This window comes from Octopus bimaculoides, chromosome 5 (assembly GCF_046866305.1).
Source record: "Octopus bimaculoides isolate indiv1 chromosome 5, ASM4686630v1, whole genome shotgun sequence".
Classification (NCBI taxonomy): Eukaryota; Metazoa; Mollusca; class Cephalopoda; order Octopoda; family Octopodidae; genus Octopus; species Octopus bimaculoides.
Window position 1 is genome coordinate 49,272,506 of NC_142932.1, and position 14,256 is coordinate 49,286,761.

A 14,256-nucleotide genomic window follows, 5' to 3' on the forward strand; every position below is an offset into this window, starting at 1 on the left:
AAAAGTTTTCTTCATTGAAACTAGAAATATAGATTTTCTGGTAGGTCATCATTGTTGGTGACATTGGCATTTTAATGTTCACTTTTCCATGCTTGCATGAGTTGGACAGAATTTGGTGAGGCAGATTTTCAATAGCCAGATGCACTTCCTGTCACCAACCCTCACCTGTTTCCAAGTCAGATAATATTCCTTATGATCAGACATGTTTCGCAGAAGATTGGAAATGAAGGACACTACCTGCATGTCAGTAAAATTTGTTTATGACTATCACATGAAGTCACAGTAAGGAGACAGAAATATACAAACACACACACATGTCTCTTATGTTTTACTTGTTTCAGTCTGCAGCCATGCTGGGGCACTTTTGAAGAATTTTTAGTCAAATGAATCAACGCCAGTACTTTTTTTAATTTTAAGCCTGGTACTTATTTTATCGATCTTTTGCCAAACTGTCAAGTTATGGAGACATAAACACAAAGTCACACACACACACACACACACACACACACACATATGACATGCTTCTTTCAGTGTCCGTCTACCAAATTCACTTATAAGGCTTTGGACGGCCCAAGTCTATAGTAGAAGACACTTGCCCAAGGTGCCACACAGAGGGACTGAACCTGGAACCATGTAGTTGGGAAGCAAGCTCCTTACCACACAGCCACACCTGATATATTCTTTTATACATTTCAGCATAAAGGCTGTGGCTATGCTGGAGCACAAATATATAAAAAGGTTTTGGAATCACCGTTTTAGGATATGGGACATTTCGGTATGTAAAACAATGGTACTCAAGCTGACATACCCAAGCTGAACAAGAATTAAACAATAACTAAGAGGAAAAAGACCAAAAGTACACAATACACATATCTTAAGAAATAATGCAAAATAACTTGCAGGAACAGGCTTGGGTGTGTGGTTAAGCAGTTCACTTCACAAACATGTAGTCTCAGGTTCAGTCCCACTTTGTGACATTTTGAGCAAAAGTCTTTTATGATAGTCTTAGATTGACCAATGCCTTGCAAATGAACATGGTAGATGGAATCTGCATGGAAGTCCTTTGTGTGTGAATTTATGTATCTGTTTTTATGCCTGTCTTGGTGAAAAGAAAATCTGTCTTTTAAATTTGGTAGTGGGACGAATAGTGATTGCTAAAATAAGTACCAGGCACAATGGACTACAAACCTTCTGGTTGGTGTTCCTGCATGGCCACACTCAAAATAATTTTTATCCATTTCTCTTATTAATGGCTTCAAATTTTGGCTCAAAGCTAGCAGCTTTGAGAGGACAGAGTTAGTCAACCCTAGAGCTCAACTGATAATTTTATCAACCCTATAAGGAAGAAAGCTAAGTTGATCTCAGCAGAATTTGAACTGAGAACATCATTTGGCTTAGTTTCATTAAATACAAATACTACTCAACACCTGGAATGTTTGCTTATAAAACTGTAAAAAAAGATCTCTTTTAAATTAACCTTCTAACTTATCAGACTCAATTTTATGAGTTGTAAATTTTATTTAAATTTCGTTTTTATTTCTGCAAATATTTTTGTAAACAAACAGAATTTATAATATATTCATAGACATGTGTAAACAAGATAAAATATAAAGTGTATTTCATAGATAAGAATGTAAACAATAAGAAAATAAAAGTGTCTTTATAGTTAAATATGTAAACAGGCAGAATATATATGTTTGTATGTATTTATATCTGTGTGTGTGTATGTATATATATATATATATATATATATATATATATATATATATATATATATATATATATAAGTGTCTTCTTAGTGGTAATTTCGAAGCATTTTGGTGAAAAAGTTTTTAGAACAAACTGGGGAAATTATCTTTGAACTTGTACTTATGACTGATAAGTTCAACTTTTATCCCAAAGTAGAAAGAAATTTAATTATCTTGTTATTCCTTTGGCCACTTACAATAGTTACGGGAAAAAAAAAACATTTACTAATCTTAGTATTAGTAAATAGATAGATGGACAATTGTCACATATATTTAGCAAAATGTGAAATTGAAGTGTTTTTTATCCTTCGTTCAGTTGCTCACATGGAAATTAGGTTCTCATTAAAGGTTGAGTGGGGGCGCATGACTTAGTGGTTAGGGTGTTAAAATCATGAGTGTAAGATTGTGGTTTTGATTCCTGGACCAAGTGAAACGTGTTCTTGAGCAAACACTTCATGTTGCTTCAGTTCATTCAGCTGGCAAAAATGAGTAATCCTGAAACTGACTGGTGTCCTATCCAAGGAGAAGATATATGTACCATCGAAACTGAGAAACTGGCCTATGAGTCTGTACGTCTTGGGAAGGATCTTTATCTCTTATCTTATTATTCAAGGTTGAGTGTCCTTCTTATCCTTAACCAGAAAATAGCCATTGTAAAATTAAGGGCAAAAAGAAGAAATGTGATAGGACCATTATTAAGGTAGATAGATATACTAAACCAATAATAATTATATCCTTCTGGCTGGTGGTGGTGGTGGTTGAGGAGGAGGAGGAGGAGGAAGAACTAGTTACTCTTTTTCTCTTATATGCTTTTATGTGTTTCATTCAGTGGAGTGTGGCCTTGCAGGAACACTATCCTGAAGGTTTGTAGTCCATTACGCCTGGTACTTATTTTAGCATTTGTTATTCGTCCTACTGTCTAGTTACAAAACGTGGATTTTTCTTTGTAGTGTTTACACCAAGACAGGCTTAGAAACATGCATACACACACTCACATGCAAAGAACTTCCACACATATTCCATCTACCAAGTTCATTTGCAAGGCATTGGTCAACCTAAGACTATCATAAAAGACTTTTGCTCAAAATGCCACAAAATGGGACTGAACCTGGGACTACATTTGTGCAGTGAACTGCTTAACCACATACCCAACCCTGTTTCTGCAAGTTATTTTGCATTATTTCTTAAAATGTGTCTTGTGTACTTTTTGTTCTAGTTATTGTTTAACTCCATTTCAGCCTTGATGGATTGAGCTAACTTACGATGAAAGGCATTCCAGTCATGACTACCCCATCCTTTTTTTAGACGCATTTTATCTACAGCTACCCAAAGCCCCTTTACACACCACAACATCCAGTCCTTTTCTCCCCATAATTCTTGACTCTTAATCATTCAAGAAGAACATTAATGATAACAAACGAAGCTCAAACACCCTACAAAGACCATGGGGCATGGAACTTTATTTCAAACCAAACCAATTAATGCAAAATGATAATTTTACAACATATTATCTACTTCCTTTACTTTTATAAAACAATAGAATTCAATTTGAGAAAGATTTGGTTGCTATTTCTAGCAGGTCAAATGGCCATGTAGAGTCACCTGTTCTTTTTTATGCAGTGATGGTGGGTATTGTGTTTGTATTTGTTTATTGTATTTGTTGCACTGTCTTTTTATTGTTATGAGTAATTTTTTCACTTCTTGTACTGTTATATCTATAAATCTTCCAGTCCATTATTAGAAACCAGAGATTTTGATGGAATGCAGTTAGTTCAGTATATAAATTATAAAAATATAATTATTGCAGGAATTTGGATAAAACTTGGTGGTATGATGTAATGATGCCCAACCACTTTACAGTGTGTACTGGCTCTTTTTATGTGGCACCACCACCCACAACAATTTCACAGCCTAGTAGGCAGTGAGTTGGCACCTTGGTTTTAGGATCTCAATTCTGTTGTGGTTGACAGGTCCTCCTGAATACAGTAATCTGTGACATATCTTGGTCCTGTGTCATCTCTATAAGATTCAGCATTTTGAGATCAACCTTCAATTCTTCATCCCATGTCTTCCTGGGTCTCCCTCTTCCAACAAGAATATTAATAATGTCAATATAAGCACAATATCAATACCATTTATGGCAACAATTTCAACTGGATGGGTGGGTAGGTGAATGGTTCTCTGTTATTTGACAATGACAATTTAGTTGTTCAATCACTAGAACCACCATTTTGTTGAATTGCTGTTTAATTGACTGAGCATTCCACTGACCTATGTACCCTGAACCCTTTGCTTGTACTGTGTATCCCAGGATACACAGGTCATATTTCCTTGGCATTCATACATCATATATGTGATGCACATTCCCAACTTTTTCAACCACCAGAGTAACTTTGGACTTATGAAAGGAAAATTTTATATTACTCAGAACATGTGAAGCAAGGGCTAACTATAGGTCTGAAAACAAGTTTGGATGTTTAAGGGAAACTTATGAAACTGCTTTGGACAGGCAAAGGGTATTATCCTGTTACAGAGTATTTGACATGGCTCATGTACATACCTTGTGGTCTCATTGCTCATTCTGGCAAATTTCTAAGATTATGTTGATGAAAATAACTGAATGACTTTTGCTTCTACATTCAGTTTTGTCAGGTGTGCATCACTAACAAAGTTTTGTCAGGTGCATCACTAATGCAATGATCAACTACATAACCACACCACTCCTGCTCAAAATTGATAATCCTGATATAAATTCCAGCTAGAATAACTTGAATCACTGATTACTTTTAAGTTCAAGCTCTCTTTCTCTAATTAAATCATTAATGAATATTAATAAATTATATATCATTTATCTAAAATATCACTGAATTCAAACTCACCACTTGAAAATCAAAAGAAGAAAATAATCTAAGAAATTCACTGAATAAACTTTAAAAGAACAAAAACCCCCCCCCCCCCACTGACACATGGTGTAAACAGAAATCTTTTCTTGGAAAGTTCTTTCTAAATTGAGGCTAAACTAGTTCTTGACTTTTGGCCCCAAACAATAATGTTTCATGAATTTCTGCTATGTGCAGTTTCAAAACTTAAGAATTAATTGTAGTACAAAACTCTTAAGAGTTAATGTTGTTGTGTTTGGGATCTTGGGTTTGATTCAACTGTGTGGCATCATGGGAAAGTGTCATTCTCTATAACCTTTGTTCAGTGCATAGCTTGTGAGTGAAATTAGGTAGACGGAAATTATACAGAAACTTATAAGACAGGTTTTTGCCTGTAATTCAAAAATACAGCCCTGTCACTCACTGTATCTTGCTGATTCTATCTGAGAATAACATTAAGGGTCTACACATCTGTGAAATGCTCAGCCAATTAAGCATTAATTCCATAAGATGGTATTTCCATTGATCAAACAACTGAATCCTCATTGCCAAATGACTGAGAACCATCAAACTATCCAATTGTGATTGTCGTTATGAATAACATTGATGTACTGTTTATATCGACATTGTTATTGTTGCAATGGCAACCTTGATATTGTATGTGTTTGGTGTTGCTATATATATATATATATATATATATATATATGAGTAAAAATAAATACAAAAAAGGTGGGGGTTTTTTGTATGATTGTGTATAGAGGAATATATTATTTTGCTTAAAAGAGTTCCAACACTATCTGTTTTTTATGTTTTATTTATATTCCTGCAGAACTAATGTGGGGTATAGAATATGGAATATACAATATACAATATAAAATAAAATAAAATAAAAATGGATGGCACCATGAAAGAAAGTATTGAATGTAGATGAAATATTGAGTGTTCAATATAAAGGATCAAATATATAAATATATAAATATAAATATATATATATAAAGACGACTCGAGTTTCAGGGCTATTTCCCTTCGTCATGGCCGGTATGACATATATATATATGTTTTTAATGTCTTTTTTTTTTTAGTGTTTGTTTTTGTCCTTATCCCCGCTCATGAGCCAACATTGATCAAGTAAACTTATTAACTAAGAGATTCAAATTTTGTTCATTCTATTTTTTTTACCTTTTACTGTTCAGCGAGTGTGCATCTAGGATTTCATCATCTCGTGTGACCTCTCTTTTTGTTAAAGAGTGTGATTTGAGATCTGGTTGCTATTTTTAGCAAATTGAGTGATGGCGTAGAACAGGATTAGGGCATGTTTGAATATCAGAGGTGAATTGTAAGTGCATGGAAAGCTGTGGGAATGCGTCCATACTGAGGAAAATAGTTAAGTTGAGCTACAAAATTATACCACAAACACTGTATGACACAAAACTAGTTTAAACATTTGTAAAATCACTTAAATAATAACACCTTCTGTCATTTTGTATCTCATAAGAATAGTTCTGTCTTCTTTGCTATTGAAATATCAATTTGCACATCATAAAAATTAAAAGTTTTACTTAATTGTTTATTGTCATAGTTTCTTTAAAACTATTTTTAATAATTCTAATGCATTTTTTTTCTTTTACCACTGCTTACTTTTGTTTTCTTTCTTTGTATTTTCAGCCAAATATCAAAACGAGAGTTTGGAGTTGCCAATTTTAAGTCCTTCGATGATGTCACAGCGAGGCAAACGGAAGTCGAGTAGTATTGACAACATAACTCCATCAACAAGTGTCTCACAAGATCTCGACTCTGCCGACCAAAACAATGACTACCCAAATGAAAAGAAAATGAAGCCGTCCTCGTCGTCAAGGGATGACATGGAAAGCAAATCTCCTAGTGACATTCGCCTATATATGGAGAATACATTTGATGTCCGTCGATCCTTCATTACTATTGAAGCACCAACTATTGCCATGATTAAGGAAACCTACCCATGTTTGTTCATTGACAAGGAGTTGCTCGTTGAGTTTCAGCGTGTTACAGATTTGGATATTGACCATACCATCCAAGAATATTGTGTCAAATATGCCAGTGGCATTATTGATCTCTCGCGTAACTACCCGGGATCCAGTGGCATTTTACAACAAGCCAGTGAAGTCAAAGAAGAGAACGTTGCTCTAAGACAGTATTGGGACATGGTCACTGCACTCTGCCTTTTACCAATGCTTATGCGAGAAAATCTTACAGAAATGGTCTACGAGATAGGGAGCATGGAAGAGCCTGACCCTAAAGGTCGAATTGTACCTATGCTCCTCTCAAAAGGTCCAATTTTCAAAAGCGACGAGTTTTTCCTTGTTGCTGAAGAACAGATTGTCCAAGAATTTGAAGAGTTCACCATTGCATTTGCAGCCCTTTTCTCTGCATATTGGGTGTTTAATATGCAATACCCCAGGACTCTAACCAACACTTACAACTTCATCCAAAAAGGTATCCTGCACATTCGCGATTCTTATCCTATTCCTCCAGTCAGCAAACAGTTGGTGCAACGGCTGCAGAAGTGGGGTCGAGTTACTGATGGCAAAGCGAAAAGACGATAAAAATGCTGAGTGGGGGGAAACAATACTAAAGTGTGGGGATGGTGGGGGGTGCAGTATGAATGAAGAACCATATTATTCTAAATGTAAAAAAGAAAAAAAGAGAAAAAAATTAATAACATATCTGAAGAGTTGCAATAAGACTAAGAAGACAATAACCACAATTCTTCTCTCTCCCTCTCTTTTTCTCTGTCTATCTCTATCTCTCTCTTACTCTCAGTCTCTCTCTCTCTCTTACTCTCAGTCTCTCTCTCTCTCTATCTCTGCCTCATGAACTCTCTTTTTCTCTGGCTCTCTTTCTCACTCTACATATATTTTTCATATATACTTTCTCTGTCTTAGATAATGAACATCTTCAGAAAAGAACCTACAGTTTGAGGAACTAAGAGAAAGAGTTGCTATACTCCAAACTGATTTTAAAACAACAATTCAAAGGAATTTAACCAAATCTAACTTTTCCCTCTGAATTTATTTTTATTTCTCTTTGTTTCTCTTTCTATCTCTCTCTCTCTCACTCTCTCTCTCCCTCTCATCTCTCAAAAGAAAAGCAAATTATCCTGGTTCTTTTTTTTCTTTGTTTTTCTTCTTGTTCTTGTCATGATAACGTGATACTTTTGGTATTATAGACTTGGTAATAATATCGCACACAACCCTGGTAATAATCTCATGGCCTTGTTATTATTTTCACAGCCCTGGTGAATACTATAGAGCCTTTGTATATAATGTCACTAACTGCCTAGTTAAATATCACACAGCCTAAAGTGGTATCATGGCGTTGTTGGTTAATGTTGTCTGTTGATAATATCGAGATATCGGTAATATCAGAGTATTGATAATGCCTTATAGTCTCGATAATATCATTGTCATAGTGATATTGTGGTCATCTTAATATTGCACAGCCTAGAGGGCAGTGAGTTGGCGAAAATAGTAGAGCATTTCGACTATATGTTGTAGATAATTTAGTTGCACCCATCTGAATTCAAATCCTTGCAGGGTCAACTTTGCTTTTTGGTTAAAAATAGATACCAGTAATACACTGATTAATTGAATCGATTACACTGTTCAATTCTCTTTCAGAAATATCACATGGTCCATGTGACATCATATGGGCTATCTACTATTGTTGACTGTTGGTAATGTGTTAGCTTTAAGAAAATCATTGTCATTGTTATATTAATTAATATCATAAAACCTAGATGGTATCATGGCCTTAGTAAGATTGTTGTTAAGTATTATCATGGGTCGTGGTTAATTTTACACAGCCCATGTAATACCCAAGTTTTCATGTTTATCCCATGGTTAATATCATTTCTTGTTGATGTCACACAGCCCATGTGATACAATAATTTTAATGACAATGTCACCATAGAAATATCATTGTTCTCTTAATATCACACAGCCCATGTGATACTATAGCTTTAATGACCTTGTTGCGAAGGTAATAGCATGGTCTTGTTAATATCACACAGCCCATGTAATACAATAGATTTAATAACATTGCCAAGTTAGTTTTTTTTTATAACATTGTTATGAAGGTAATATAGTTTTGTGTATATCACATAACCTGTCTTGTAACCATGGTGTTAATAATAAGATTATCTCATGGTAATAATATGTTTCTGTTAATATCACAGCCAGCATGATATCATTGCTTTAATAACATTGTTGTCAAAGTAATATAATGCTCTTGTTAATATTAAACAGCCCATGTGATACCATAATTTTAATAACATTGTTGTCAAGGTAATACAATTATATTAATATCACACAGACAATGTGATATCATGGCTTAAATAACATTGTTGTTAAGGTAATATGATCTATAACTTTGTTAATATCACACAGCCCACAGGATAAAATTATCACAGCCTATGAGATTGTCTTGGCTTTAGTAACATTGATATCATGGTAGGTTGATTAGCAGAATTGACAGAAAGATGGAGCAGCCAAGTCAACTTAGTCTTTCGTCCTTCCTGGGTTGATAAAATATAATACCAGTCCAATACAAAGAGTGGTTTAATCAACTGTACTCTCCTCTAAAATATATAACCATGCACCAAGGTTAGACACGGATATCATAGTCTGCAGTAATATCCTACTGCCTAGGTAGTGTCATGATTTTAGTAATATTGTTTTCATATTGCAAAGGCATGGCTTTATTAATATCACATAGATAAGCAGTATCATGACTGTATGTGAGTGTGTAATATATATATATATGTATGTATTTATACGCACATACATTATTGCTATAATGCAAACGTGTCGTAAGTCCAAAATGTTCTTTTTCAGAAAGTTAAAAAATAGACTTACCCATTCATTTCTTTTTACATTAGCAACAGTTTCAGCTTAACAATAATACTTTGTGGGTGCATAAAATCGTAACTACATGCATGTATGATATTTTCAGACAGAAATATTTTTGCAAAACTGTCGTATGTAGGGCTTACTACACTTTTGAAAAATGCTAAACTGTTGCACTACACTTAGACAATATTCATCTGAAGCAGCTGGAGATATGATAGTTTGACCAAAAGAACCAGCTATTTCAAGCAAAATTAAATATTGGAAAAAACACATTTGGCCAAATTTGGACATACGACAGTTTAACATAATAGCAACTAATATATGTGTGTGTATATATATATATATACACACGCACACACACTTGTATACACACAGAAATTTCAAAAGTAAATAGACACCATTCTTGAAAAACCTATGTCTATAATCAAGATAATGTCATTTTATGCATTTAAATAATTAATCTAGTATTTAGTAGATATGTCTTGTGCAGCTATTTAATGGTTTAACCCATTTTGGCATGGTACTAATGAGTTGTGTCTGCAGAGATAAATCAGTATAAGGAGGACCATCTATTTACTTTTGAGATGTCTGTAATTATGATTTTATATATATATATATATATATACTAAGAAGGCAACATGCACAAAGAGAAGACAACATGGTAGGGGCAAGTTTTGATAAATGTTGTATTAGTTTCTTGCTGGAAAAAAAAGGAGGAAAGCCCATGTTGTATCTGTGTGTGTATGTGTGTATATATATATATATATATATATATATATATATATATATATATATCTGTGTATATCTGTGTATATGTGTGTGTATATACGTATAATCCATGAATATAAATTACATGTATTATGTGCGTGTGTGTATGTATCTCTATATATGTATACCCAACAATGATGCTATCCCCAAGCATAATTTCATGGTCATGGGTGATACCCTGGGGCTTTAGTAGCATTCTTGTATTTTGATTTTGGTACTACTTTATGACTTGATAATGTTACTCCTATTGTTATATCACAATCATCCTAAGATCACACAGTCATAGTTATATAACAATGTTGCTATACTAAATAATATAGTATTGGTAATATTGTATCTCAGTTGAAAACATCTTTGATAAAGCTACACTTCATCAGTAAATCAGTGGAAATATCATGTAGTTTGGTTGATATTTCATTGATTATGCTACATAAACTTTGTAATAACATACATTATTCATAATATCATAGACTTGTTGATATCATATACAACTTTGGGAATAATGCAGCCTTGCTGATATAAAACAGGTCTTATAAATTCATACAGCCCGGTTGATACAGTGTAAATATGGTAATGTGACTTTATTAAATTCTACACATTCTTTATGTTACTATGTTGGTTATATCAAATAACCTTGATAACATCACCAACACTGGTCATATCACACAGACTTGGATAATAATCCTACAAATTTTAGTTATAATATCACCAGTTTTGTTGTTTTAAATCTTTAGATTTCAAATTACTTTGTCAAATGTAATGCTTATTTAATCACATTGTTTTGAATTAATCATGCATTATCTCATACCTACAAGATTTCAATGGTATGATTGTTTATTTTTAGAGTGACATTGTAGGGTAAGTGTGAGAGGCTGGATCTGGCTGGTTTGTACATGACACAAGTAGAATATTTGGGTGGGATGTTGCTGGTTTAAATGCCAAATGGTTAAACAGGCCTTTACAATATGGTCACATAAATATCCTGTGACCTTAATAACACCATGCAATTTGGCAATATGTATAGTCTTAGTATTATCAGAGACTTTGTAGAATCTTATGGCCTTCTTAATATTATACAGATTTGATAATTATTTATATCATTGTCTTGGTAATGTCACAGCTTTCAGAAATACCACACAGCTTTGGTAATATCACATAGTTCAGGCAATAATTACATCTTTTTCATATCATTCAGCCTTGGAAATACTGGATATTTGATAATATCAACATGTTTGTAATATGGCAAAAACCTCGTAATATTCATGGCCTTGATAATATCTTGTGGCCTTGGTAAAATATTTTGTAGCCTTGACAAATTATTTCATGGACTTCATAGTTATATTCTGTGGTAATACCGCACAAATTCAATAATGTTTATTTTGACCATCTTGACAGTATCACTCAGTTTTGGTAAATAATAGTCTTGGTAATTTCAAATAGACCTGGTAATGCTACTGCTGATGGTAATAATCTTAATGATGGAAATAATATTATCACCATTTTCATAATATGATACTGCCCTATTAATGATCACATGGCTTTGATAATTAACATCATGTAAATCTGTTAATAATAATCACCCAGCCTTGATAATAATATAACACAGCCTTGGTAACAATATCACATGGTCTTGGTAACTACATCACACAGCCTTGGTAATAATATGACACAGTTCTGGCAATAATATCACATGGCCTTGGTAATATCACATGGCTTTGGTAATAACCACTTGCCCTTGGTAATATCCACATTACTACAGAGTCTTTGTAATAATCACAGGGCCTTGGTATTAGCCATAAGGTTATATCAAATCCTATAATTTGCAACCTCAAGTAAATATTTTTTTTCTTTTCTTTGTTTTTCAATTAATCTGTGTTGGCCAATGTTACTTTTGGAATTAGAGTAGCATGCTGCACATATTATTATTATTATTATTGTAAGGTTGATTAATAATAGCAGAATTGTTTAAATGTTGAACTAAATGCCATGTTGTGGTGTTGAAGTGTCATCTCTTCTGAGTCTGATTCAGATCTTGCCAAAATCAATTTTGGCGGCTATCCACTGTGGGAGTGGGGGTTGATTTAGTCAACTGAAGCGGCCCTCCACTTCCCCTTACCCTACAAATGTGTAGCCTTGTGCCTATGTAAGAACTCATCATCATCATCATTATTATTATTATTATTATTATTATTAGAAGGGGGTGAGCTGGCAGAATTGTTAGCATTCTGAGCAAAATGCTTCATGGCATTTTGTCCGTCTTTATGTCCTGAGTTCAAATTCCACTGAGGTTCATTTTGTCTTTCATCCTTTCAGGGTCGATGAAATAAATACCAGTTGAGCACTGGGGTTGATGTAATCGACTAATTCCCTCCCTTAAAATTTCAAGCCTTGTACCTATTGTAAAAAGGATTATTATTATTATTAGTAGTAGTAGTAGTAGTAGTAATAGTAGTAGTATTAAGGCACCAAGCTGGCAGAATCATTAGCATGCCAGACAAATCACTTAGTGAGCATTACTTCTGGCTTTACATTCTCAGTTCAAATGCCACCAAGGTCAGCTTTGCCTTTCGTCCTTTCAGGGTCAATATAATCAGTTTGCACCCCCTCCCCCATTCTTCCTCTCAAAATTGCTGGCCTTGTGCCAAAACGAGAAAGATCTATTATTTGTAATTGTTCATGTAATTTTGCCAAGGTTGACTTTGCCTTTCATCTTTCCAATGTGGGGAATGAGGAACTCAATAAATAAAGTATCAGTTAAGCACTAGAGTCGATTCAATCGACTAACATCTCCCCTCAAATTTCGGGCCTTGTACCTATATAAGAAACCATTATCATCATCATCATCATCATCATTATTGCACAATACATAATATTGGCTTTGTAGAACAGTTCATAGAACATAGGGTATTTTTTGCAAAAAATAATACTAATAATAATAATTGTGGGAAAAAATTGTTGTTTTCTAGTGTTGATTCTTCTTATTATTATTATGACTTTCTGATTACTAATACTTGGTTTTAATTTTGTATTTTGTTTGTTGGATTTTCATTATTGCAGTATCATCTACATACACACACACATATATATATATATTTACACACACATTTTCAGCTCTTTATGTATACACAGAACTTTTTATTCATGACCAATTCTTATTTCCTTCAGCTCCCATCTCTTTTCTTTTACTTCATGAACCAATCCCTTTCCTAGCTGGTTGGTTGGTACTGTTGACTCTTCTCACTCATTTATATCTTGCTTCCAACTCTACAAGAACAGAGAAATCACACATGAAGAAAGGTATGGAAATTACTAAGAAACATTACCTGGAATTCGGTATAGCTGAATTTCAAATGGAACACTGCTACTGTTATTGTTATTGTCGCTGCAGCTGCTACTACTACTACTACTACTACTACTACTACTACTACTACTACTACTACTACTACAAATAATAATGATAATAATAACAAGATGCAACACCAGCACTAATGCAACAAAAAACTCAAGCCAAGCCTCACAACAAAGCAAACTGATGCAATACAGTAATGGGAAGAGTGTACTCCACCAACAAAAACAAGGACACACAATGCCGCATACATCTCAGGAACATGGAGGTGTACCAGGTGATGCAGTAGAAATTTGCCTGAAACTATTGAATGATAATGATGGAATCTCCCATCAAAGATAACATGTGAGTGGTCAGATTTTGCTGAATGACCTGCCCAAATGATTTGTTTATAGTGATAAAATGTATGTGCTGTACACATTAGCTCACTCCCTCCATCAATCAATATTGCCTGTACAGATGCACAAGTGTGCCACATGTCAGATGTCGAAATGATTACAGAGCAGCATGAAATGAAGTGTTTTGCACTGTCCGGTCTGGGAATCTAACCCACAATCTAGTGATTGTGAATGAAGCACCCTAGGTACTTTCACAAAACTTTGTGCATCAAATAGGAATAATAATAATAA

At 34.0% G+C, this 14,256-nt stretch overlaps 1 protein-coding gene across 9 annotated transcripts in view; it reads left to right on the forward strand.

The window, feature by feature from the left end:
• The window catches only part of LOC106870613 (sterile alpha motif domain-containing protein 3), a 193,783-nt gene extending 184,856 nt beyond the window's left edge, over positions 1-8,927 (forward strand). For all 9 annotated transcript variants that reach the window (XM_014916743.3, XM_052967812.2, XM_089352215.1 and 6 more), the window contains one exon: positions 6,293-8,927. In XM_014916743.3, the coding sequence (XP_014772229.1) occupies positions 6,293-7,209 (917 nt within the window). In that variant the 3' untranslated portion in view covers positions 7,210-8,927. The remainder of the gene's footprint in view (positions 1-6,292) is intronic.
• Positions 8,928-14,256: the final 5,329 nt, after the last annotated feature.